The 26759-nt window shown below is 39.8% G+C and overlaps 1 protein-coding gene across 2 annotated transcripts in view; it reads left to right on the forward strand.

The window, feature by feature from the left end:
• Window positions 1–26722, forward strand: part of SERAC1 (serine active site containing 1) — a 35946-nt gene extending 9224 nt beyond the window's left edge. Inside the window, exons 4-17 of one of the 2 annotated variants that reach the window (XM_072994814.2) lie at window positions 352–488; window positions 1157–1246; window positions 4889–5017; window positions 6521–6642; window positions 8132–8257; window positions 9066–9179; window positions 11024–11186; window positions 11997–12147; window positions 13272–13413; window positions 16347–16447; window positions 18685–18782; window positions 21810–21992; window positions 23490–23633; window positions 25201–26722. In XM_072994814.2, the coding sequence (XP_072850915.2) occupies window positions 352–488; window positions 1157–1246; window positions 4889–5017; window positions 6521–6642; window positions 8132–8257; window positions 9066–9179; window positions 11024–11186; window positions 11997–12147; window positions 13272–13413; window positions 16347–16447; window positions 18685–18782; window positions 21810–21992; window positions 23490–23633; window positions 25201–25340 (1840 nt within the window). In that variant the 3' untranslated portion in view covers window positions 25341–26722. The remainder of the gene's footprint in view (window positions 1–351; window positions 489–1156; window positions 1247–4888; window positions 5018–6520; window positions 6643–8131; window positions 8258–9065; window positions 9180–11023; window positions 11187–11996; window positions 12148–13271; window positions 13414–16346; window positions 16448–18684; window positions 18783–21809; window positions 21993–23489; window positions 23634–25200) is intronic. The other variant, XM_078383218.1, reaches the window with a different exon arrangement.
• Window positions 26723–26759: the final 37 nt, after the last annotated feature.

The following is a 26759-nucleotide window of genomic DNA, read 5'->3' on the forward strand; positions in this document are numbered from 1 at the left end:
CTGTTCTCAGAGGAGTTTGCCAGCTGCATCTCTGCATGGTTTCCTGCTCTACCTCCTAGCCAAAAAGGGTTGCTGGTTTCACATCTTGGTTCACATATTGTAAACGCAGTTGAAAAATCATGTAAAAATGTGGGTTTAAAGAAACTGATGAGAAGGGTAGGAAAAGGAGAAGGGAGTTGCAAAAGCATAGACATTACTATTGCCTGTTACCTTGGACCAGAACTTTAATGTTGAATCAGCCTGTTTATTTAGAAAAATATACATGGAGCTGGATCCCATTTTTACCTATGAAAAGTCTGTATTAAATGTGTGCATTAATATCTGCTGATATTGTTAATTCTTTCTTTTTAGTGGTTGTATTTTTGCTGCATATGAAGTTCTAGCTTTAAAGAAAGCACTGTCTTTTGATACTCAAGTAGTACAGCAAGAAAAATTAAAATCCTACATTTATTTACAAACAGTTTCTTTAGATCCAAGTGAATATCAAGGTAAGGGTATCACGTTATTAAGGATATTGCCTGTGTCATATTTTCTTCAAGTTAATCGCATATTGATTCATTTCTTGAGAATACTTCATTATATTATTGGTATTATTTTTTTTATGCTTGTTTATGTATACTTTACATGAGATGCCAAATACTATTTTTAAGATCGGTTGAATCTGTGCTCTTGTATTTGTATCATCTTAACTGTTTTAATTAGAAAATAATGAGAGATCAACTTGAGTAAAAGAATTGTAGAAGGAGGACTATAGAAAAAACAGATGCATTCTGGATCTTACAAAAGGAATAATGAGATCACTGGAGAAATATTGTGGTAGAGCCTGAATTTTGCTTTTATTGCTTTAACTTTAGTTGATGCTTTGTTTAATTTAGTTTGTTGTGCCTTGTCACCTTTAAATGTGTGTTTTTTAGTATTGATTTTATTTACCACTTTAAATGTAATATTTCTTTAATTCTTTTAAAATATTTGTATATTTACTGTTTTAAGTATTGTCTTTTTAATGGTGCAAGCTGCCTTGGGTCTGTTTTAAGGAGAAAGGCACAATAAAATATATATTAAATTAAAAATAATTTTAAAATAATAGTAGAAAATTTGAAAAAAGTCTGAAAACTTAGTATTAGATAATGTCACTTAATCTACATTATTTTTGTAGGGATTACTTACCAAGTGAGAAAGAAGCTTCACAAAGTAGCAAGGAAAATTTTGGAAACAAATGCTAGGATTTTTCGAAGGCCATTTGATGGTAGGTTTTGTAGAATGTGTTAAATGTTAAGAATGTTGCTGCTAATTACCATGTGTATAAAAAAAAGCAAACTAATTATTTAGAAAAATAGATTTCATTTTCGCCTATAAAATGTTCGTATCAAATCTGTGCATAAATATAATGCACAGATTATAAAGACTAACAGCTTTATTTCAATGTGAGTTTTTGTGGATTAAGCCACAGAATCCATGAAAGATTATATTGAAATAAATTGTTTAGTTTTTATGGTGCCACAGGTCTTTTGTTTTTTATTTTTTCTTCTCCATGCTGAACCAGTCTAACATGGCTGCCTCTGAAGATTTCTAGGTCAGGTCAGTGATCCTTCTAACGTAGCATTTTTCTCTTGCTATGCCCAGTGAGATGCTCTGAACAGTCCACAAACAGGGTGTGAAAACAAACACTTAAACTCAAGTTTTCCCTCCGTCTTTCCTACTCTTTCTTTTGTTTTGAACCATATATTGGTTTATTTTATTTATGTACCACTTTTCTCCTACAGTATATGCATTTCAAACCTAGTTCATTTTTCCTGCTCTGTAGACTGTTGCCCTCCTGTTTCTTTCACATTGCCCCTTGGGCTCCATGTGGAGCTTCTCTAGTGGCAACAAAAAGAGTGTGCAGAATGCTCTTTCTCTACTCCTTTATTGGTACTTCTATCTAGTTTCCAGCCTACAACCTAGATTTGCCTCCTCCTTCAAAGCACAAGCTTTAGCAAGTCCTTGATGGCCAGAAAGGAGACAGACCCAGCTCCCCAGCACTGAATAGCCATAGTGGAAAATCTGTTGCATTTCTCTCTGTGTTAACATCATCCAGCAGATAGAAAGGGACCAGTTCTACCACAGCTTCATAAAGATTACAGTTGATCCTTTAATTTGCTGGGAATGCAAGTATGTTAGTCTACCATGAAAAAGTAAAAAAATTATAAAAAATCTTGTGACACCTTAACTTTATTTGGTGTAAGGATCATGGGCTACAGAGTCTGATTCTATTAGGTACTGTGTCACCTGGTGAAAGAAATTAGTACCCTTAGTAAATATCTGAGGTTCAAAACTAACCCTGGAATAATTCCATTTATTCCGATTTTGTCATCTTTGTGTTGTGCCAAACCTAGTTCATTGGTTTTTGTAGCAAAGCTTATGCTTCAAAGTCAGAACATTTAGTATGTTATTTTTCAGGAGAAATGTTTATTTAGCATAGGCATTCTTCAGTCTCAAGAGACTATTGTGACATGCTCTGTATTGAGAAGTGTCCTCTCCAGAGCATGAGGCCTGGGTAAAGTAATATGGAGGATAGGCTGTTACCCAAGCAGCAGATCTCCCCTCTCCACATTGCTGAAATGGTCCAATGGAAAGGCAAGAGCCAATACAACTGGTTCCAGCAATGTCGCAGGAGTTGGCAGAACGACACATGCTGCCTTCGGGACTCCAGCTCCGGATTTTGCCTCGAGGTTAACTCCTGAAGCCTTTTCCATGAGTGGATATAGCCACAAGGCAGTGGAGGTTTGAAACTGGAGTTTTCCTTCTCCTAGATGGGCTGCCTTCCATGGCTGATGAGCTCCACCTACCCGGCCTGCTCTTTAATAGTGCTAAAGTATGATCCGACCCTTAAAACTTTCCTGCCTCCCAGGTGCATGCAAATCTAATTGGCTTTCCTATTTACCATATTAAGGCCAGAGATAGAATCAGGGAATTTGAGAATTTCGCACACCATTAGGCGCGTGGCCCTGGGACACACTCATTTAAAGCAGAAAGCCCCACCCCCTAGGTCCCCCCAGGCCATGCGGTGGGGGAGACAAAAAGAAAGCCCAGAAAAAAACTCTTCAGCAAAATGTCCATGTTTATTTTTCATGTATTATTTGTGTTATTAGATGTCAGAGTGTCATACATATTTAGAGCATGACTGTAAGGCAATAAAAAACAAACAATGGCCAAAATGCCATTGCACAGTTCACGCAAAGAGTGTAATTCTTAGTGGCATTTTGCCATAAATTAAGAAATCACTTAGGTATTATCTGATGCACGCTTAGTCATGCAAAAAATATACAACAGAGACTGTATATATAGATTGGCAGTTCACCACTAAAAGTTATACTTTTTATGTAACTGTGCAGTAGCATTTTGGCCAATAAGTACTTAAAATTCTGGCATGAAACTAAACACATGCACCCACCACATTAAACAGCAGGAGCTAGAAACAATACATGAGCTAATGCCGCCATCACTGTACACAGAGATTAAAACAACAAGCTCATAAAAGACGTGGGAAGGCAGACAAGTTATAACTTGGTGTAACAAGACTTGTGCTGGGGAAGCTAGAGATAGCATTATATGTCTGCAGGGTCATCACTGAACAGGCATCCTCTGATGGCCATCTGTCAAATTTCAGATTGAGGGCTTTTTGGAGTAAGACTTCTGTGTTTGATTTCAAGGGATTGGTAAACTCATATGGTAGGAGGTGTTCTATCAGGTAACATGATTTCTAGCTATGTGGCATAGATGTTAAGACCCGAAATAGCGAATTAATTTCCTCTTTGTTGTTGATCATATAAAATTTCTGCCTTCATGAAAGAGACAGTTTTTAAATCAGCCCTACCTGAGCCTCCAGTACTTTGGCCATCTCATGAGAAGAGAAGACTCCTTGGAAAAGACCTTGATGTTGGGAAAGTGTGAAGGCAAGAGGAGAAGGGGATGACCGAGGATGAGATGGTTGGACAGGGTCATCGAAGCAACCAAGATGAATTTGACACAACTACAGGAGGCAGTGGAAGATAGGAGGGCCTGACATGCTCTGGTCCATGGGGTCACGAAGAGTCGGACACGACTAGACGACTAGACGACGATGACCTGAGCCTCTAAATAACTGTCTTTTAAGATTGCACATAATGTCACATAATGGCAAAGAGACTAAGCTATGAAGGAGGAAGCTCCCAGTCTGTCATTAGACTCACTGGGTGACCTGCAGGAAGTCCTTGCCTCTTAGTGTCTATTTTGCCAGTTGGTGTAATAATACAATGTGCCATTGGAAGTCCCCTACCCCTGCCATCTGGGATTGTATATGTAAAGCACTTATAACATTTTAAAATGTCATATAAATGTAGGGTGTTATTAAATACCTCCAGATAGTTGTTCTTTACCATCTCATTGTGGTATAAAAATGCAATGTAGACTCCTGAAGACTATACTATAGAAATACAAGCTCTGATACATTTTGTCATCTTGATGAAGCTTTGCACATGGCCCTGGTGGCAGATTGTGTTTGCCTCTGTCAAATATAGCTATATAGAGAGCTAAATATAGAGAGGTTCATCACCAGAAGGTTGATTACCAGATGATAAATTAGCCCCAAGAATTGTGAATGTGATGATGCAGAAAAATTGTGACCTGCATTGCTGAATGGGCTACCAGCACTAATGAATCGCAGGTCTTCAAGATATTAAAAACCGAACAATGGCTTTACCAGCATACATATATGTTTCTTTTGGGTCATAAAATAATGTCCTTCCTTGTATAGCATACTGTAAGCGCTTGCTCTCAAAGGAGTTATCTTCATTTCCTATTGATAATGAAGGATGTAATTGAGCAGCAAATATAATAATTTTGAAATGTATTTTATTTTTGGCTAAAGAACGCTTCAGTACCTTTGATGCAGAAGAACATGAGTGCACTTTGTGGCTCCTTGTGAAAAGAAGCCAGTCTGAAGATAAAATGGTCCGACTGCAAGCTGTACGGGAACTGGCTTCCAATCATTGGCGTGGTAATGTATTCTGTTAGGGTAGTCACAGCCTTTTTACTGATGGTCATCAGCTCACCAACACTGCTATGAAAGGAACCCTCTGGCCAGTGGGTAGAGGTGCAAAGTACCTGAAAATTCCCTCATGCACAGCATGTTGGATAAAAAGATCACTGCAAGATTAGTTTAGTTTCAGTGAAACATGTGTAGATGAACTTTCCAGTGGGGATGAATCTGAGAGAGAAAGAGAAATGCACGTTCAGCTGTAGTGTTTTTGTTTAACTGAAATTCTTAGTAATGTCAAACCCAGAGCAACACCACCATTGTGTATGAGCACGGGATACACTTCTGTACAGTGAAAAGTTAGAATTTTATTTATTTATTAATTTATTTATTAAATTTATACCCTGCCCCTCTAGACCATGTCTACTTGAAAGCAGTTGTCCAGAGTCGTGCCACATCTGGTGCACACGCATACACCCCTTTTAACCTCTGTTTTCCACAAGGGATCCAGTTTAATTTTTTTTTATCTCACCTATCAACTTTTCTCCTTCCTGTCAGTTTGCAAATTTTTCTCTGTCTTTCTCCTTCTCTCGTGATCTTCTTAAAAGATGCAGGGGAGAGAGAAACTATAGTGTCCACCTGAGAATTTGCTTTAAATTGGGGCATAATCAAGTTGCAACTAGAGTTTATCTGAATTAATCATTTTAAATTTCATTTAGAATTTACTTCTAATTAAACTTTTCTGCATGTTTTAAATGTGCTTTCAATAACCTCTAAACCTACATCTGTTTTCATCTAAAGCAGGCTTGTCCAACCTTGGTCCTCCAGATGTTCTTGGACTTCAACTCCCAGAAGCCTTCAGCACCACCTCTGCTGGCCAGCACCACCTCTGCTGGCCAGGATTTCTGGGAGTTGAAGTCCAAGAACATCTGGAGGGCCAAGGTTGGACAAGCCTGATCTAAAGCAAGGATAGTAAACATATGCAAAATACTCCAAATCTGGATTTTAACCTTTTAGATAAATGTGCAGTTGCTAAATTGCCATGCCCAAAACAGTTCAGGGAAGACCCAGTCCACATAGGACTGTGCCTAAATTCCTTTAAGATACAACCCTGAACAAAAAAGAATATCTTAGTGTTTACTGCTATTTGCATACCTATTTGATGAAAAAACAAGCCATTTGTGAATGTCTAATTTGGACACAAATGTCTACATTAGTTCTATGCTTATTTTAAAAAATATTTTAATTATAACTTGAACCCAAAGACTTCAAAGTGATGTGCATCATAATCAGAGATTGAAACAGAATAAAACCAATCTGAGATCCAAAGCTGAAATATAAAATAGAGTGACAGAAGCTATTTAAACGTGTCTTGAGACAGACCAAAAGATATTTCCCTACTTTTCCAACCATTGTGAATTACATGCTTTTATTAGTTACAAAAATGTATCCCTTGCTTATTCAGATTTTAAAAACTTTCTATAGAGAAGTTGAAATAATAACTGTATGTTTATTCTAATACAGATTATCAATATAGAACAGCTGCCCAGGCCATTGATCAAAGAACTGCTATTGGTTTAGCTCGAAGTAAAGATGTAGACCTGCGATTTTTCCTGCCACCCCATCTTTTACCCAAACCAGCAGATGTACGTATAATAATATCCAGAAAACCCCTGTCCAGCATTCTTTTCATAAAAGTATTTGAGAGCTACTGCTTAAGAATTAGCATATATTAGCTAGCCTGGTGTACAAGTGAAAATACATCCTCACCAATTAGAAACATAACTATTTTTAATTTAATGTTGCACTTTGAGTGCAAAGTTGTAGATAGCCTTCCTTATCCAGTCCCAATAGCTACTAGAATTTGGATCTAAAAGCAATAACAAGGGGCAGTCTGGAATGTCTCTGTCAGTTCTGAAAGTGACAAACATGTGACTGGAAAAAAGGTCCAGCCATGGAATCCATCTGCAGGTCGCTGCAGCAGCATAAGAGGAGCTGACGGCATTTCATTCCTGCCTATGCTGCTGCAGAATATGGGAAGGAACAAAGCAACTGGAGGAAACAAACAATTAAATACAGATGGAAGATGGGCCAAGGTGAGTGCTGAGAGACTGTGAGCAGCAGAAAGTTGATGCAGACATAAGGCTTAGGGGTAAAGTAAGGTGAAGAGTCCACAGAGCTCAAAAACTAGATGAAGCAGACTGTTCTGAAAGCAGTTATATCCAGTAGGTTATATGACATTTAGGAAATAATTGAACTATACAACAGACTGGTCCCCCAGACTATGCTTCGTGGAGAAGGTGTACAGGGACAGCGACTGTGTTGGATACTGTAAGGCTAAGGAAGATGTGTTCTGTTATTTTGCTTCTTATTGGGGAGTTAAGGGTACTCATAGATGTGACAAACTGCCCAATTAGCAGTGGATAGGAACACCTAGAGAAATCTAAATCCCAATGCCACGCCTGTATTTTATTTCTGTATTGTAATTATTGTTAGGTGGATCTAACCTACTGCAGGTGTTCAGCCTGGCCATGTGAGGTCTAAAGGTGGAGTGGAAAGTGGCTGTCCACTCAGGCACCACCTGAACATCTCCATCTCCTTTCCATTTTCAGCCTTCTCATGTTGAACATGCAGTTCTGATCATTTTCAGCTCTTGCCCCACAGTATGAGAAAATTGGGATATGAATGGGTTGTGATCGGTTAGGGACTTTGTGGTGGCGAGGACTAACGTGTATATTTTCTCTACCCGTCTTTTAACCCTCAGATGAGCAAATGTAGTCTCTTCACAGAGGTCCTCTCCACCTGAGCTCAGTGGATAGGATGGACCATAAGAAAGTATTTGCTGAGATATGTGAATTGTTGTCTGAAGTCCTGTTGCTTAATGTAGTAAGTCACAACTAGAGTAGGCCCATTGAACCTATGGAGGAGTTGACTCCCCAAATCCTCATGGGTTCATTGGGCCTACTCTAGTTGCCACTTACTGGCTCACATGTCACTCAGAAAAATATGCTCCTTGGCTGAAAAGTACCACTTACATAGATCTAATTATGTGTTGTCTTTTGTTGGTACCGGTAATTTAATTATATCTTTCCACTTCAAGAGAAGTTGACAGAAGTTTTTGCTTTTATGCTATAGGCTTGTTTAGAAGATGAACTTCGACTGCTGCTGGCAGCTTTACCACAGACAGATCTTGACCCATGTGTACAGTATTTTACATCTTTGGCTTTAAGAGAAAGTAGCCAGGCCATTGCTGCACAAAAGGTGTAGTTAGTATTCCTAATTTTGACGTAACATAGAAAACTGTGCTCTAATTGCCTTATAACTTTGGCGGGTGGGACGTTCCCATGTTATCTTCTCCATGGAAGTGAATCATGGAGACTCTGGACCGCCACCACCATCTTTGGCAACCTTTTTATTATACCTGTTGTTCACTGGTGCTGGCATATTTCCTCTGTTTTGCTACCTTTTGAAAGCTTAAGTCTCTCTTTGTGTATTTTACCCAAGTAGACAACGAAAAATAGCAATTATGGGATATAAATGTGTTTTTTTTTCTAAATGTCCCGTTGTGGTGGGATTAGATTTTGGTGAACATAGCTGTTCCTGGAATGTGTTTCCCAAGGGACAACTTTAAGAAACACATCAACACCTTGCAATATGCAGGTCTGTTTCCATATGCATTGTTTTTCCAAATAATAATGTGGAAAACTACAGTATTCAAAACTTGTTTCATATCTAACCCATTTAAACAGGTAATTTTAATAACAGACAGTGTTGTATATCTGGTGCAGTGCCACTGCTGCTGCCTTGCTAGCCTAGATCCATTTATTGGGAAGCAACAGTGTCTTGCTAGCTATCTGAGCTGCAAGAATCAGGAAGGAGGTAGAGAACTGCAAGATTTTTTACTGTCTGAGACTTGAAGAGTAGCTCACTTGCTTTATCAAAATTCATGACAGCTATTAAGCCTAATCCTTAAATTAATGTTACCCAATGCTGATTGTAAGCAAATTCTTTCATGTCATTTATTTCACTGTTTTAAAATTAATTAAAAATCAACTCTGATTTTTTTCAGGGGGGTTTATGGTGTTTTGGTGGAAACGGACTTCCTTACTGTGAAAGTCTTAGCACTGTCCCTGCAAAGACAGTAGAACTCTTCTGTTTGCAAGCCTTGGTGCAACATTCAAAGGTAATTCAATAGAGACTTCAGATCATCTTAAAACATTGCAAATGTTATTTATGTAGTGGTATATTACATTGGCCAAAAATCTGTTGGGTAGGTACATCAGCATAACTATATGTGCAGTGGCATAAATTGCTGTTAGATAATTAGCACCTGCTTACATCTTTGGTTGTGTGCCAGCTTATGTGACTGGTATGTGATGAAGGATACAGATGACAACTTGTTTATGGCAATTCACCATAGACGTTTATGCCACTGTGCCAATTGCCAGTGTGACTAACCAACAGAAGTAATTATTGCTTATTAAAGCCAAGAGAATCTTCTTAAGGCAGTTCACAGTTAAAGATCATAATGAGATGGATTAAAAGTCAAATACAAAATTCACAGTAAAATAACAACTAAAAACAATTCATTCCAAAATCAGTAGTAAAATTGTACGTATCAAGCAACATTAGTAATTAAAAACACATGTGAACAGCCAAGTCTTTAAATACCATTCAACATTAGTGATTGGGGGAGTCAAAAATACATCTTTGGGACATGTGGAACTTCCTACAGTTGCACAATAATGGGCCATAATCATGGATGTTTAGGGAAGATCTTTCCACTTCCTTTTTTGAAGCAGCTATAAGGTGGTGCTTTTTCTAGAATCGGAGTTCTCAGGGGAAGAGCCAAGCCCCTCTCCTTCAGCAGGAACTTGGGACCTGTATCCTGCAGGGTGGGCTTTGAAAGAAACCAACAGTTGTGTCACTTTGTGCAAACAAGCTTTCAAAGACTGGATTAGAATGAAGGAGAGAAACTAGGACTTCCTTTCATTTGTCTCTTGTCAGATTGTTTGCAAGAAGTAGGAATCCAGAATGCCTGGTGTTTTCTGTATGGGAAATTTTTCCTTTGTCCTCTCCTTTTTCTTTCTTTCTTTCTTTCTTTCTTTCTTTCTTTCTTTCTTTCTTGCTTTCTTTCTTTCTTGCTTTCTTGCTTTCTTGCTTTCTTGCTTTCTTGCTTTCTTGCTTTCTTTCTTGCTTTCTTTCTTGCTTTCTTTCTTGCTTTCTTTCTTTGGTAGAATGGGAGAAGTATTTTAATGTAATGACCAACAATGACATATTGCTTATGCTAGTTTTAAAGCCCAGCTCCATGGAATTAAATCACATCTGCTTTCTTTTGCCTGGGAGGATGATTTTCTTCCATTGAACACAAAGGTGGTAGGAATGCACACTCTTGGTGCTTTCTGTGAAAAAACAACTCAGCTCATTCCTGTCAAACTGTTCTGAGAAGCACAGCCATGAGGAGCTCCTTGCATTTTCTGCCAGAGTTAAGTGTAAGGGCAAATACCTCTCCTTTTTGTAAGTTGTATTTACCTAATTTTCAGATTTGCTAAGGACTAGATAATTTTCTGATTCATAATACCAGAGCATTCAAAAAGGGTAACTTTTTTCATATGACTGTATAACCCAGCCAGTTTGTACCATGAGCCTTTTGTGCAACCCACAAAGACACTGTGGCATCTTTGGAGTCCATACTTTTTGCATATTGAAAGATTGTCTGTTTTTATGAAGCATTATGATTTTTAAAAAGATCCAAGAGAAAGAGGTAGTGCAGAAATACATCTAAAAATGCACAGCCTTCCTTCTTTTCTATAACTGCTTCTGAGCTCAGTCTTAAGAGATGCCAAAATATTCTCTTTTTTGCATGCCATGCTTGCTGTTTTGTGAATGTCACTGAATGTATAATGTATTTTCCATCTGTTCCCAGAAAGATTCTTGATTATGAGCAAATGGCCCCTTTTGTGCATCACATAATTTCACAGTAGAATTATATAATTGTTTGTTATTGTGTTTACTGTATAATTTCAGGTTCCTAGTCATTGTGAGGAAATTGAATCAAACAAAGGTCTTCAGTTGCTCCAGAAACTATACCATCTTTGTAGAAATTCCCCCAAAATACAAAGGAGCATTATTCACATAATTGGAAACATGGCACTGGATGAGCGACTTCATTCATCCATATATCGTGCAGGTAGTGCCAGATTTATTTATTTTTTCCAATGGGAAGTTCTTATGGATAAATAAAGGACCTTTTTCTGTCTTATAGGCTGAAGTATTTCATTAAAAAAGTTTAGCATTTCGTTAACCTGCAGTGTAGTAATTTAAAATTCAAGAGGCCTAGACTTGTCATTCAAGAAAAGGAGGTGTTTTTAAGGTACAGCACAAAGTGGTCCTAGCATTAAAAAAATTGTGTTAAAAGAAACAATTGCTGAGATAATACATAATAAAGAATCTTACAGGTAAAGAACTGAACATTACAAAAGAGGTAAAGCTTTTTCTGGAGTGCTGTTTAGAAACTGCAGAGCATGATACACTAATGTTTGAAAAAGAATATTATTATTCAGTTTTTCTTATTGTTGCTGATTTCCCCTTCTTATTGCGCGTGGCTCACTGGGTTTTAAAAAATGCATCTAAAAATGTATAACCATAGTGTAGCGTTTGAAAAAGTTCTATTAAAGCCATTCTGTCAAGTAATGAGTTAAAAACAAGGATAATTAAACATATCAGGCAAAATCCAAAGAAACAAAACAAAACAAAATAAGAAAAGATAAGACAAAAACATATGACACCTTAAAGGCTAACTATTATATTTTAATGTGAGCTTTCGTGGACAAGTCCACTTTACCACTTTACCAGTCCTTACATTCCTTTGCAAAAGCCTTATTGGTATACGCTTGGACTTTTACAGTGCAGTAGCACAATGTTATTTTAAAGGGAATGATGCTATAATCCTATATCATTTTAGTAGCTGACAATTGTCTTCATTTGATTCAACCCCTAGGTTGGGTTTCTGTACTAGCTGAAATGGCAAAGTCTCCTCATGTCATGGAATCCTCCCACGCAGCAAGAGCTTTGGCCAACCTAGACAGGGAAACGGTACAGGAGAAGTATCCAGATGGCGTGTATCTTTTACACCCACAATATCGAACTGAGTAAGGAAGGAGGCATATTTTCTTTTTTTTCTTTCTTTCTTTTTCTCCTGCTACTTCCTTAGTCATTGGAAACCCACCTATTTTTATGCATATATGCATTTGCATCCCACACTTCCACCGAAAGGCTTTCCCTGAGGAGTTCACAACAACTGGTAATTAGATTGTTGTTGCCTGGGACTTACAGTGTAAAAAACTGAAAATGCAAGGGAAGGGATGGGGGAGGGGGAAGCATTATGATAGCGGTTGATTGCGCTGTCCAGATTTCAGGGAATATATACTCACTTTCAGTCCAGTTATATTCAGATTTACACTGCATTGATTGCTCCTTGGGTCTGAAATGTTCTATGCTGATTTGATCTCTCCCCCCCCCCCCCCGCCGCCAATTTCTTCTGTCCTATTGTCATCTTCTCCTTCCTCTGCCTGTTTATGAGTTCAAGTTTAATTTATTTCCTCTCTGATAACCTTAAAGCAGAATGTTGCCTTCCCGGCCTTTCCAGTGACAATTGGAGAGGTGCGAGTGGATCTCAGCTCCCACCAGCTTGTCCCCTCCGGGTGCGTTTTCTGATGGCTTCTATGTTCTTGCATACATCAAAAAGAGAGTGGAAGAGAAATGCTCCCCCCCCCCCGGGGGTTTGGTTGGCCTGATAGATGTTCTATCCAAATATGAATTACTGTAGCTCATATTTTGGACCTCTGGTGTGGTGTGAGCTATTTTCCAGCAATCAAGATGGCATTCAAGAGATCGTGAAGCAGCCCAACCCTGCTCTGTGTCCAAGCCAGTCCTTTTTGGTCCAGCAGCAGGGCTACTGTTTTTTCAGAGCTGGGCTGGAGTGATTCTGGTCTGCACTGAAGAGTCACTTGAAGGACTCCCAGCAAGTCAGCCCTTTCCAGCACAATCAGATGTTAACCTCTGTTGCCATCCGATTCACCCTAAGTTTAGAATTACTCTGTAAAAGGTGAATGTTGGCAGTTATTTAGCATTGCAGAGCTGGCAACCATTCAGGATCCAATGAGGCCAAAACACAATGGGGGACAGAACAGAATTTCAGGGTGCTTTGGAAGCATCTTTTTGGCTGCAGACTGCTAGTAATTTGTGCTCTCTTCCAATTTCTCTCCCTTATCAGTGAGCCTATTAAAGCGGATATCCTATTTGTTCATGGCCTGTTGGGAGCAGCATTTAAAACATGGCGGCAACAAGACATTGAGAAATCTGCTGCTGAGAAGGAAGCAGATACAGAAGACCACTATAGTGAATGTTGGCCAAAGGTAGGGAGACAGTACTTGGTGCTCACCAGTTTCTTGCCTTCTCTTCAAGGAAACAGAAGAAAGAAAGGTTAAAAACAATGCCCTGTCTTTTGGCTGCTTGCTGTTAGCATGGTTAATTAGCCCTGACCTGTCATGAAGTAATAGACTGTAGGACAAGGGTAATCTGGGTGCAAAACCCAGCTAAATCATGAAACTCAGTGTATGAGCATAAGACAATCTCTGTCTTCATCCTAAACCACCTCACACTGACTTTGTGGCACAGTGGTTAAACTGCAGTACTGCAGCGAAGACTTTGCTCATGACCTGAATCCAATCTCAGGCTCAGGTAGCCTCTCAGGGTTCACTCAGCCTTCCATCCTTCTGAGGCCAGTAAAATGAGTACTTAGCTCACTGGGAGGGCAAGGTGTAGCCTGTATAATTAAATTGCAAACCACTCAGCGAGAGCTTTGAGCACTATGGGATGGTTTATAAGCAGCAAACTTTGCTTTGTGAAGATAATGGTGTGTTAATTCCCATTTATGAAGCCCTGAGCTTCATAAATGGACGAAAATGGTGGATGATATTAGTAATTATAGGCCTGTCGCCAGTGTTTCTTTCCTCAGCAAGGTAGTTGAGAGGGTGGTGGCCGATCAGCTGCAGGCTCTTCTGGATGAAACCAATGCCCTGGATCCATTGCAGTCGGGCTTTAGGCTGTGCCACAGCACAGCAACGGCATTGGTTGCCCTGTTTGATGACCTACTGAGGGAGGCCGACAGGGGAAAAATGTCTCTGCTAGTCCTCCTCAGTATCTCAGCCGCCTTTGATACCGTCGACTACAGTATTCTCCTGGGGAGGCTCTCTGAGTTGGGAATTGGTGGCCTGGCTCCGTTCCTTCTTTGAGGACCATCCCCAGAGAGTGCAGATTGGAGAGAGTTTCTCGGCCCCGTGGAGCCTCAACTGTGGGATTCTGCAGGGCTCGATCATCTCTCCAATACTATTTAACATCTATATAAGGCCACTGGGAGGGGTCATCAGGGGATGTGAGGCTTTGTGTCATCAGTATGCTGATGATACTCAGCTCTACATCTCCTTTTTTCCAACAACAGTGGATGCTGTTTCGTCCCTTGAGCGCTGCCTGGTGGCTGTTCAGCAATGGATGCAGTTGAATGGACTGAGGCTGAATCCAGGCAAGACGGAAGTCTTTCGGGTGGGTGTCCCAGACATCAGTGGTCTGGGAAACTCCCTCTCCTTTGGTGTGTGGGGGGGTGACTCTTACCACCAAGAGTGAGGTTCACAGCTTGGGTGTACATCTGAACCCAGTGCTCACCATGGAGACCTAGGTGTCGTCAGTGGTCGTTTCCACACATTTCCACCTTCGGTGGATTGCTCAGCTATGTCCCTATCTTGATGTGGGGGCGCTCACCACTTTGGTCCATGCGCTCGTAGTCTCAAGATAAGACTACTGTAATGCACTCTATGTGGGGTTGCCTTTGAGACTGATGCGGAAACTTCAGATGGTACAGAATGCAGTGGCCAGACTTCTTACAGGGGTGAAAAGATACCAACATATTTCCCCCACGCTGGCCACCTTGCATTGGCTGCCTATTCGTTTCCGTGTTGATTTCAAGTTCTTACGATTACATATAAAGCCCTAAACGGTTTATGACCTCAATATCTGGCAGAGCGCCTTCTCCCACCCAGTTATGCCAGAGTCACTGGTTCCAGCCAGGCTGGGCAGCTGAGGGGCCTAATGCCAAGGGAAGTCCGGAAGGAAAGAACAAGGAACCGGGCCCTCTCGGCAGTGGCCCCTTGCCTCTGGAATAACTTGCCAGTGGAGATCCACCTGGCTCCCTCTCTGGGTGTTTTCAGAAATAAATTTAAAACCTGGCTATTTGGGCAGGCTTTCCCTCCTGCCGTATCTTAATTTTTTATATTTTCACCACCTTGGATTTATAGTATATGTTTTTTGGTTTTATTGTTTTTAAATTTGTAAACTGCCCAGAGTAGACCTTTTGTCTAGATGGCCGGGATAGAAATCCAGTAAATAAATAAATATCATGATTTGTACAGCACATGTGAGCCTGATGAATGAAATCACCGTGCAATCTTTCAAAAATGTGTAAAACTTAAAGAAATATGAATTACAAAATTAAAAAATGCGTAGTCTGTGATTAATGTAGAAGAATAGACTCATCATCCCATATTCTTGAAAATGATTTGTGTAATACTAACCTACTGTCTGTCCTTCTTGGTGGAAGACAGACATTAAGATTTATACAGTGTGTGTTTAATGTGACTGTGTCTTCAGGCCTTCTGGAAAGTATCCCTTTTATCCCCCTCCTTTCATTTAGACTTGCTAGATTTATTTTTGCAGGAGAGTAACAGCCTTTGACAGTGGCAAAGCAGAGTGGTAGTTCTCTTCCCATCGCCACGTCGTTATGCCAGAAATAACATTGCCTTCTAAAATTATGCTCTGCAGAGCTATTAGGCTTAGAGGAACCTTGTCAAGGTTGAAGCTGACAATCCTGGTTCTTTGGCCTGTGGTGATAACTGTCCTGGTAGTGGCTGTTCTGAGGTTCTGACCCAGTGGTGGACTTTACTTAATCAACCTGCCAGAATGACAGTAAGGATGCCTCTTGGAGGAATCAAAAGAAAATACCTCCTTCATCCATGTACACGTATACACTAAATTACTGTTTTTTAAAAAAGCCTTTCGTTCATACATATGCATGTACTGTACTTAATTACTGATTTATTTTTAAAAGGACAGTTTTACTGGGATGGCATCAGAGATGGCTCTAGCCACACCAAACCATCAATTTAAATACTGTAGTATGTGTTCCCTACTCTGATTCACTATTAAGGGAAAATAGATTACTGGTCTTGGTTTGAATGTCTGAAACCCCAACGCTTCTGTGAATTCAATTATTTTCTGTATTGTTTTCTAAATTTAGACATGGTTAGCATCAGACTGCCCATCCCTTAGAATTATATCTGTGGAATATGACACCCACCTGAGTGATTGGAAGGCAACATGTCCTGTGGAGAACTACAGGTAACAAATGAAGGTGTGAACTTATTGTGGAGACTATGTGGGTGTATGTAAATAATACTGTAGTTAAATATCCAGAGGAGAGAATGATTTCTGTTTTATAAAAGAATCTTGAATTTTGTTAGGACTAGTGAAGGTGAAAGTTTAAAAATACTTATACATTGTAGGCAATACAAATTACAGAAATTGGATTTGGACTTGAGCCAAGTAATTGACTGTTGCAACTCTATTCTCATATTTAGGAGATTTTTGAAGACTTAATCAGAGCCAGCTATATAAACATGTGAAGGTGCATCGTGCGGGATCATATCTAGAGATGTAAAATTTCTGAACATTTCAATTTTTTTCTGGGGGAAAAATGTTCTTAGAAGTGTTTTCATTTTATATTTTCTTATTATAAGGACTCTGATGTTCTATTAGAGATGTAAAATTTCTGAAAAATTCAAATTTTCTAGAAAAAAAAGGTCCATGCCCCCCCTTTTTTTGGAAAAAATGGAAATGTTAAGAAATTTTACATCTCTAATCTTATCACTGCTCTGTTATAATAGAAGAAGCCATGGAATGAGAATGCTGCTGCTTGGAGTGTATATTTTTGTTAGTGACAGAGCCATGGCAAAGAAGGCACCCTCTATTTGTAAATATCCTTGGTTTCTCTGTGTTGTTTAAAAAAAAAACACAACCACCTCTGCTGTTTACTTTTTCCTTGGTTGCAGAAATGCCTATGGCTACTACCATTAGGATTTGAGCCTCAGGTTGCCATCTTTTCATCGTCCAAGATTACAGCAGAGTCAGAGCCATCTGGGACCTTATTCATGTCCTCTTCTTATATAGGTACCTAGAAGGATGGTGGTGTTCCACTGGAAGAACTGATGGTCCCCTGTTTATAGAAGTATCTCTTATCCCCCAAAATTGTTGCATGTCATACAATTTTATACATACAATATAAAAACTGTTTGAGGATTACTTCCCTGATTCTCTCCAACACATGAGCAGGACATTCCTACCCCCTTCCTTCTCCACAAGTGTTTTGTTGGCCTAAAGAATGACATGGCTGCAGAGGAGAGGTTTCTGCTCACAAACAAGGACTCTGGAAAACTGAGATTCTTGCTCATGGACAGCCTACACACAAGCAGGGACGCCTGTTCCACAGATGTCCCACTCTATATGTGGACAAAGCATGGGGGATATTGATGGGGACAGTAGTGCAAAACACAGTGAGTGAAAAAACATGTCAACAAAAGGGTGAAAGAAAAAGGCAAACCCCTACACATGCTGCCTCAGACACTTATGGCCTCATTATAGTAGATTCAGACTTTAAAATCTACAAGCTACTGGATGGCTGAGGTCCTATCCTTAAATCCTGACTACATTTACAGGATTACACCTGATGTGTAATATCACTGGACTATTGCTACTATTAGCCTTTGCTGGAACAAATAGTCCTGGGGGGCAATGGTTGTTGCAGTCTGTAAGCATCTAGGGAACTAACCCTAACCCTTGAATCCTGTCTCAGGCCTCAAGGTTCAATCAGATTGCGACATATAAAATTATGCAAGGGATGGATCAAGTAGATAGAGGGAAGCTCTTTTCCTTCTCACACAATACCAGAACCAGGGGACATCCCCTCAAGTTGAGTTTTGGGAGAGAGAGAACAGACAAAAGAAAATCTTTCTTGACCCAGCGTGCTGTTAGTCTGTGGAATTCCTTGCCACAGGATGTGGTGATGGCGTCTGGCCTAGATGCCTTTAAAAGGAGATTGGACAGATTCCTGGAGAAAAAGTCCATTGCAGGTTACAGACCATGAGGGGGATGTACACTCTCCAGGCTTAGAAGGAAGGTACCCCCAAATGCCAAGTGCAGGGGAGGGGTATCAGGAGACAGGTATCGAGTTGTCTTGTGTGCTCCCAGAGGCATCTGGTGGGGCCACTGGACAAGATGGGTCCTTGGCCTGATCCAGCAGGGCTCTTCTTATGTTCTTATGTCTCCCAAGTGACCGGTATTATTAGAATAGATATGAAGCTGAGTATACTACAAGTTTGTGCAACATAAGTTGAATTCAGCCTAATAATTTCCAGCTAAGTTCTTTGTTTTCTGCAGTTGTTCTCAAGCATCATTTCCTTCCACATCATGAGGAAGGCCTGGTCAGCTTCTCAGGAACCTCAGGTCCCCCAGAATATGCTTTAAAAACAATTATTTCAACGTTTGCTCCTCCTGCTTCCTTTTCTCTCTTTAATCTGCAGGGAGTCTCTTGCCTACAGGAGTGCAGAGCTTCTCAAGAAGCTGAGAGCTGCTGGTGTTGGAGACCGACCCCTTGTCTGGCTCTCACACAGTATGGGAGGCAAGTGCATCGGTCCCTTGACTTAAAAAAGACATGTTAAATTTATTTATGTATTTAAAATATTTTTACCTGACCTTTCTTTTTAAAAAGGATCCCAGGTGGCTTACATCATTAAAAGAAAATATTTAAAGTCAAGTGTGGCTTAGCCCCACTACTTTTTCTCTTCAGATATTCATATACCAGTGCCTAAGAGATTTCTGTCTTCAACACAGAGGTGGAGAATCTCCCCTCCAAATGTTACTAGACTATTGCTCCTATTAGCCCTTGCTGAAACAAACAGTGCTGGGGGACAATAATTGCTGCAGTCCGTAAGCATCTAGTGAACTAACCCTAACCCTTGAGTCCTGCCTTAGGCACCAGGGTTCAGTCAGTAGTTTCCAGCATTTTAGCCATGTGAACGAGGTCTAAAGCAGATGTTATCTGGATGTGGTGAAAAACTAAGTACTGTAGGCTTCATTGGAGGCACCATAGCTATTGATATCCACAGAAGTTCACATCTGTTTCTTCTTCTGACTTTTGTGGCTTATACTCCTGTGATCTTACTTTTTGCCACGCCATTTGACTTTGACATTGACATCTTGATCTGCACATGTGGATCGTTATAATAGCAAACCCTGTTCCAGATTTTGAGGGCCCTGAGTGGGTGGCTTCATCTCTCTCAGAGTCTCTGCTAGTATCTCTCTACTTGCTCTGCTAGCAGTGCCACTGCTATAGCTGCCAACCTCTTCTCCCACCCCTCACTTACAGGTAGGCTTGCCCAGTGGTGATTGCATAGTGAGTTGGGAGTCAGGTAACTTAACAGGCCTGGAATAGAGCTAAGCAGCCATCTGGTTTTCCGCCTGTAACAGTACCAAGTGTTGCCACCAGGTCAGGTCACAAGGGAGAGGCAAGCAATGCTCCTTCTGAGGAATGGGGAAGGATGGTGATCATTGATAGGAAGCAAAGGGACTTTATAACCATCTGCATGGTTAGATCAGGATGTCAATTTTAAATCTCTATTGGGATTAATGAGTACAGTGGGTTCTCTACTTAAGAACGTCCCTACTTAAGAACAATCCAACTTAAGAACAGCTCCATTTGCTAAATTTTGCTTCTACTTGAGAACAGAAATCCAAGATAAGAACAGGAAAAAAAAACTTTCCTGCTCTTTTTTTAACCTTAGGTCATCTTAGGTTAAAAAAAAAAATCTCCCCCTAGTGGTAGAATACGTATTAACCAGCTTTGCATTAGTTCCTATGGGAACTAATGCTTCAATGTACGAACGCACCTCTACATAACAAAAAAACAGCCAGAACGGATTAATTGGTTTTCAGTCCATTCCTATGGGAAATTTTGCTTCAACTTAAGAACATTTCAACTTAAGAACACCATTCCAAAACGGATTAAGTTCTTAAGTAGAGGTTCCACTGTAGTTTCTATGGACGGAAAAGAGCAGATACGGATTAAATGGTTTTCAATGCATTCCTATGGGAAATGCAGATTCAACATAAGAACTTTTCAACTTGAGAACCACCTTCCAATACGGATTAAGTTCTTAAGTAGAGACCCCACTGTAGTAGCAGATGCCGCAGTGTTCAGACTCTTGGCACTGCGCCTGCAGGTTTGCTTACAGAGTGGTTTGCAGACTTACCTGCTTTGGTTTCTGAAGCTTGGGAGTTTTGCTCTTGGCAGTCAACTCCAGTCCCTTTATGAAAGCTTATTGCTAAATATTTGCATGCCTCTACACTGTACAGTGTATAGTAGCTGTTGCCAGTATAGCAAAGCTAGGTAGGTGGTCAGGAATTAGATGTTGTCAGGGGCTGTGACTATGCAGTCTTGTACTTTATTCTTTAACCTTTATTTGAAGAGACTGCTTAAGTGATACGATCAGCTAATTAAGACATCAGTGTTGAGAAGACGGTAAAAGTGTGTGGCAGTTTTCTCTCATAAAACCTGTTTTTGAGTAATAGCCAGATGCTAGATGACTTGTTCAATGATTCCAGAGTCCTTCAATCTTGTCAATTTCAAATACTTTTTAAAAAGACGATTATTTGGCAGTACAGTTCAAAATAAAAATATTTTTTATTTAGATAACATCAGGAATGTGTAGGTAATTATATTTTATAGCCCAACTTGACATTTGGAGTAGCAGAAAAATGCAGTTAAGTTCATTCAGAGGTCACAGTGCTTGCATACTTTGATTAGGCATATTCCATTCGCACATGGGTGTCGGCATATATTAGAGCTGTCTTTTCCTACCTCTCCTTTCCCAACTAGTAAACGCATTTGAGCATCCATATTTTTAATGTGTGCCTTCCATCTACTCACTCAGCTGTCTTCTCCCCTCACCCCAACATTAACCCATGTCTCCTGCTTCTGGCAGAAGACGAGGGGCTGCTAAGAAGGGAAGAAGACGCCCCTATTGAGATCTTTGCCAGCCCTGTCTCCCAGGCTGAGAATACATTCTTAAAATTATGTGGCCGAGCTAGTTGGATGCACTTTGTGCCATGTGAACTCACCTTTTGTTTTAATAAAATAGTATTATAGAAGATTCCAAATGCTGTTAGATTCCCTCTGCCTGTTTAGATGAAAATAGATCAGTAGACAAAAGTAACCCAGAAAGGATCCAAAGTACAAAAGGGGTGTGTGGGTTGGGTTTGACTATGGCTCTGATCATCCTCCATCTTCTACAGCAGACAGGCCACATCTGAGGGAAGTGAAGAATGGCCCCTCCTCCTCTAAAGCAGGATATGGCTTGAGCCCACCTCCTTTTCAATACAAAGAGCCACCCCCTAAAACAAACCTGAATGTCCTTTGTGATTTGTGCAATAACGTGGCTCTTTGTTTTGTACATCAGATAGAACTGCTAGATGGCCCAGTGGTTTAGGCATGTGGCTGCAGGGCCAGAATCTGGGAGTTCATTTCCTCATTGTGCCTTCTTGAGAGGGGCTGGACTCAGTGATCCATAGGGTCCCTTCCAGCTCTGCAGTTCCAAGATAATATTAAGCATCTTTCGTGGTCCAACTTTATGAATACATTTGTTTTTAGGTCTTCTGGTCAAGAAGATGCTGTTGGATGCTTCCATGGACTCTGAAATGAGCTCAATTGTAAATAATACCCGGGGGGTTATATTTTATAGTGTTCCTCATCGTGGTTCTCACTTGGCCGAATACTCAATAAATGTTAGATTTCTGCTCTTTCCTTCTGTGGAAGTTAAAGAGCTCAGCAAAGGTATGTCTCATTTTTAGTAATGTAGGTGTCTTTGTGTGTGTACATTTCTAAGCATCAATGCTTGTGTGTGTTATCAGTTGACTCTGAAATCTGTTTAAAATATTTATAACCCCCCTTTCCTCAATCAAGCTGAAGACATTGAACAGCAATAGGGGGGGGGGGGAAAGCTATTGAAACAGCAAGAGAACTGCCAGATAGCTCAGTGAGTTAGGTTTCTGGTTACAGAACTACAGGTTGTGAGTTCAGTTCCCCGCCGTGCCTGCTTGACAGGGGCTGGACTTAATGATCCATAGGGTCCCTTCCAGTTCTGCAGTTACAAGATTATATTATATTATTATGTTATATAAGCAGCAGTAAAACATAATTGAGAGGGCAGTCAGTTGTAATTCAGAAACCTTTCTCAAGGGGAATGTTTTCAGCACCTGGCAGAACACTTGTAAAGACAGGCCAAAAGGAGCCTCACTTGGGAATAGCCTCCCTTACGAATCGCTGCTAAAAAGATCCTGTCCATGTCTGCAATGTAGGTGTACCAGTGCTCAAAGCAGAGGTTCTGTTAAGAATCTTACTAAGTCAGCATATTCATATGCGAAAAAATGCTCCTTCAAATATCCTGAACTTAGAAAGAAGTTGGAAGCAAGTGCTATTGTTTCACCAAGGGGACTATATGTGTTAATATGTCGTTCCTTTTAATCACGTGTTGCTGCAGGCTAACTCAATCCTTGCTTCCTACACATAGCTGTATGTATAGTACATCAATGTAATCTGGATGGAATGCAAGTTAAGTTATGCAACACCATGGCCAGATCTGTAGTCTCTAAGAATGGTGCACCAGCCTAGCTTATCTAAAGGCATATTTGGCCTCAGTTGACACCTGGGTATCCAGGGTCAAATCTGGACTTGAAAATACCTCCAGACTATGAACCTGTATTTTTAAGGGGTGTGCTATCCCAGTCAGCATCCACTGGACCTCTATTCCTGGGTCAGCCTTGTTGGAATTAATTTCAATTTGTTTGTCTACATGCAGTTTGTTACTGCTTCCGAGTAGTTTAGGATCTCTAGAACCTCACTGGAGTAATAGAATTATTTGGTCTGCAAATTGGTAATGGTTTCATGTTCCCATTAACTAGTACTGGGGGAAAGGTGCAGTCATATAGTCCACATTAAGTTGTTGAACAGCAATTCCTATGATACCATCTTCAGCAACTGTCCAGAAAACAGCGTAAGTTCATACTTGCAGCTCCCATCCCTGGAGTGTGTGAGATAACAAGTCAGGAACTTACAATATAATGTTAGATGAATGACATAGTAACAAAACAAACAAACAAACAAAAGAATTGGTAAGGAGAAGGAAGTTGAAGAGAGGCTTGGGCATAGTGACACCACAAACCAATATTTATTTCACAACATTTTGCTTGTCAGCATTTGCTAAGAATTCCCTCTGTCATCCATGGGAAAATAATGGTAACAAAAATGTTCATCTCGTTGTTATTCCTCTAGATTCTCCTGCCCTTAAAGCACTGAATGATGACTTCATCTCATTTGCCAAGGATAAGAACTTCCCTGTATTGAGCTTTGCTGAGACGCTGCCAACACGGGTTGGTAGAATGCTGAGCCTGCATGTGGTACCAGTAGAATCTGCAGGTCTGACATTTTTAGCATCCCCTCCTTGAAAATCTATTGATCTAGCAAGAGATGAGAATCCTGTGGTATAAAAGAGCCAGAAATAGATGCTAGCAAAAAACATACTACAAAAAAAAAATCAGTATCTTGGACATATACTTTATCTGCTACAGAGATGAATCAATAATCCTTCTAGTCCAGATCTTCATAAGTATTGTTCCCCTGTTCTTTCCTCTCACTTTCTCTTTACAAATTTCTTGCAGTTTAATTGCAGTAACAGTAACTATATGAATATTTTCACTGGCACAAGAAAATGTAGTAGCCCAGAATTTCTAGATATACAGTACTTCAGTAAAATAGCATTCTCCAGAGCAGTCTGGAAAAGGAAGGTGACTTTGCCCTTCTATTTCTTGTATTTTAGCTACTTTGTTATACAGTATGCCTCCGAAACAAAATCTCTACTAGCAGGCTCTTCCTTTTTAATCTTTTTTTTTATTGCTGAGGTTGGGTTATTTATTTATTTATTAGATTTCTATCCCGCCCATCTAGACCCAAGGTCTACTCTGGATTAGATTCAGAGTTTCTCTCCCATGAACTGAGGGATTCCTTCCATCTGCAGGAAGTGCAGAGAATTTGAAGTGGCAGAATGAAAATGATGTGATCTTGTCAATTCTCACACACCCCCAACTGTCCCATATACCGCCTATATCTGTCCCATCTGTTCACTGGTGGTTGGAGGATCCTCTAGAACTATGGGGAGGTAACAGTGGGAGTAGTAGAGGAAGACTGATTCAGACATTACCTCCCCCCCCCCCCGTCTTTCTGCTCTTGGTGCATTTCAAATAGAATTCTGACCAGGATATATGTCTAATGGTGGAAAGGACTCTAGACTCAGCCCTATTTGTTCTGTAGAGCAGGGACAAGTTGGACACCTGGAGTTGTTCAGCTTTAAGGTTCAATCTTTGCAGCTACGGATACATATTTTATAATTAAATAGTCAAAGTATAATTTACAAGTGGAACTCTTGCTCCGTGTACCTTCTTTGCAGACATTCTGGTTTTCGGTAACTATTATACTGTATACAGTATTTTTAGATGTACTTCCATCCATCTCTTTAAAGAAAAGAACTAACAACACACATGTACAATGTATTTATTTGACCCATGTTCTGTCTTTGTCCCATCAATGGGAGTGGAGGTGACGTAGCCAACATTGGTTTCAAAGCTTTAAACTCATCAGTGTTCTTGGTCCTGATCCAGAAATACTTCTACATACCACCTTATTGTTTATAACTGTTGACAGACATGTTATGTTCATGCCCAATGAGGATATAGTTTAGTTTATGTGTACTGATACATTTAATTTGATATTTTGTATTTTTATTATGTTTTATGAATTCATTTTAAGTGTTATTTGTTTTACTGTGTTGTGAACTGCCCAAAGTGGCCTTGGCGGGTAGATGGGCAGTGTAGAAGTTGAATAAATAGACAAGTAATAAATATACAACTCCTCCAAGATCTTACAAGATGTTACTGTTCGGTATATGTCCCTTTTTTAACATTTCATCTTGCTTTTTTCTCTCTTTCAGATTTAGGCATAGGAGAACTCATTCCAGTGGAAGTTAGTCACTTGAATATTTGCAAACCAAAGAACAAGGACTCCTTCCTCTACCAACACACTTTGAAGTTTATTCAAGATACTTTAGCAGGAGAGCTGGAAAACCAATGACCTATAAAGCTTTGTTTATTTGCCCTAATTACTGCTGTCACAGACTGCTGTACAGAAAGTTTGTTTCAGATGACAGAGCTGTAGCATGTGGCTTTATTGCTGTCAACATCTCCTAACAGTGTACTCAAGACATGAAAGTGCCTAACTGTACAGTGCCATGCATCACACACACACATCTTTGTTGTTTACTTTTGTACGTAGATGAATCTACCTGGAAGGTTGTGCCACAAAAAAGTCTAATTCAGTGCTCGGTAAGAAAGAAGGTGCCTGAGTTCCCCTAAGGCCTTTTTTCCTTTCTATAGGAACAATATAAAATATCCTTTCTATGCAGATCACTTTTGTTGGGTTTGTCCTGCATTCATTTTAGCTAGTTACGTATGCTGGTTGAGGTGTATATCCAAGCAGTATCTGACATGTCCTGTACATATATGTAGGTAGAAAATAGACTGAAATAACAAATCTCTTTTCTTGCAATAAAGGTGTGTCCTTATACTTCAGTGCTTCTGCATTGGAAATATCGGACCGTCTTATGAAAAGAATTGTCATCAGATACTTTGAGATGATAAGTGAACCCTGCTCGTATTTGTAAAGGAGGGAGGAAAATTGTATAGAGAATATTGAACCAGCAAACCTAGATGTGTGTTCTTTGCACCTGCTTGCAGAAGAAAAAAACACACCATATATGTGTTGCATTTACTTTGGAAAGCAATGACAAATATATTGGGGTATTTTCTCTAAAAGTCTGGTTTAAAGTGTTTCTTCCACAGTGACTGATGGTGACCAATGACCATTCCTGTAAAAACAGAGAGCTGTGTTAAATGTGAAAACCATTGCTTTCCTCTATATGAAAGGTTACATTAATTGAAGCTGCCTTCACTGTCATTATGGTAGATTGCAGTATATTTATCACCTAAATAATTCTAAACTTCAAACATCATCTAGCAAAAACTACAGAAAAAAACTTATATTTCCTTTTTAAAAAAATTACTGTTTTGGTACTTTGAATGTATGAATTCAGCAATCGACTACAGCAGTGGTTCCCAACCTTGGGTAGCCCAGATGTTTTTGGACTGCATTTCCCAGAAGCCTTCTGCCCCAGGTATGAAAGAACACCTGGGTTACCCCAGATTGGGAACTACTGAACTAGAGGACCATTTCTCTGATTGACCTTCATTGGCTGTATTCAATGCCAAACCATGGGCTGATATTTGTTATAACAAGGAAAACCCTTGCCTAATTTTCCATAATCATGCTTTTTCAACTGAAAACCATGATAAACCGTAATTAATACTAATCCACTTCAGTAATTTGTTAGCTTCAAACATTGGTAGTCTGTGGTTTGGACGTTATGTCAAATCTTAATAAAATCTCCTTTTACCCTTTGTTTGATACTATGTGAGTCAATGTACTGTATATGCT

The sequence above is a fragment of the Pogona vitticeps genome, chromosome 1 (genome assembly GCF_051106095.1).
Source record: "Pogona vitticeps strain Pit_001003342236 chromosome 1, PviZW2.1, whole genome shotgun sequence".
NCBI lineage: Eukaryota > Metazoa > Chordata > Lepidosauria > Squamata > Agamidae > Pogona > Pogona vitticeps.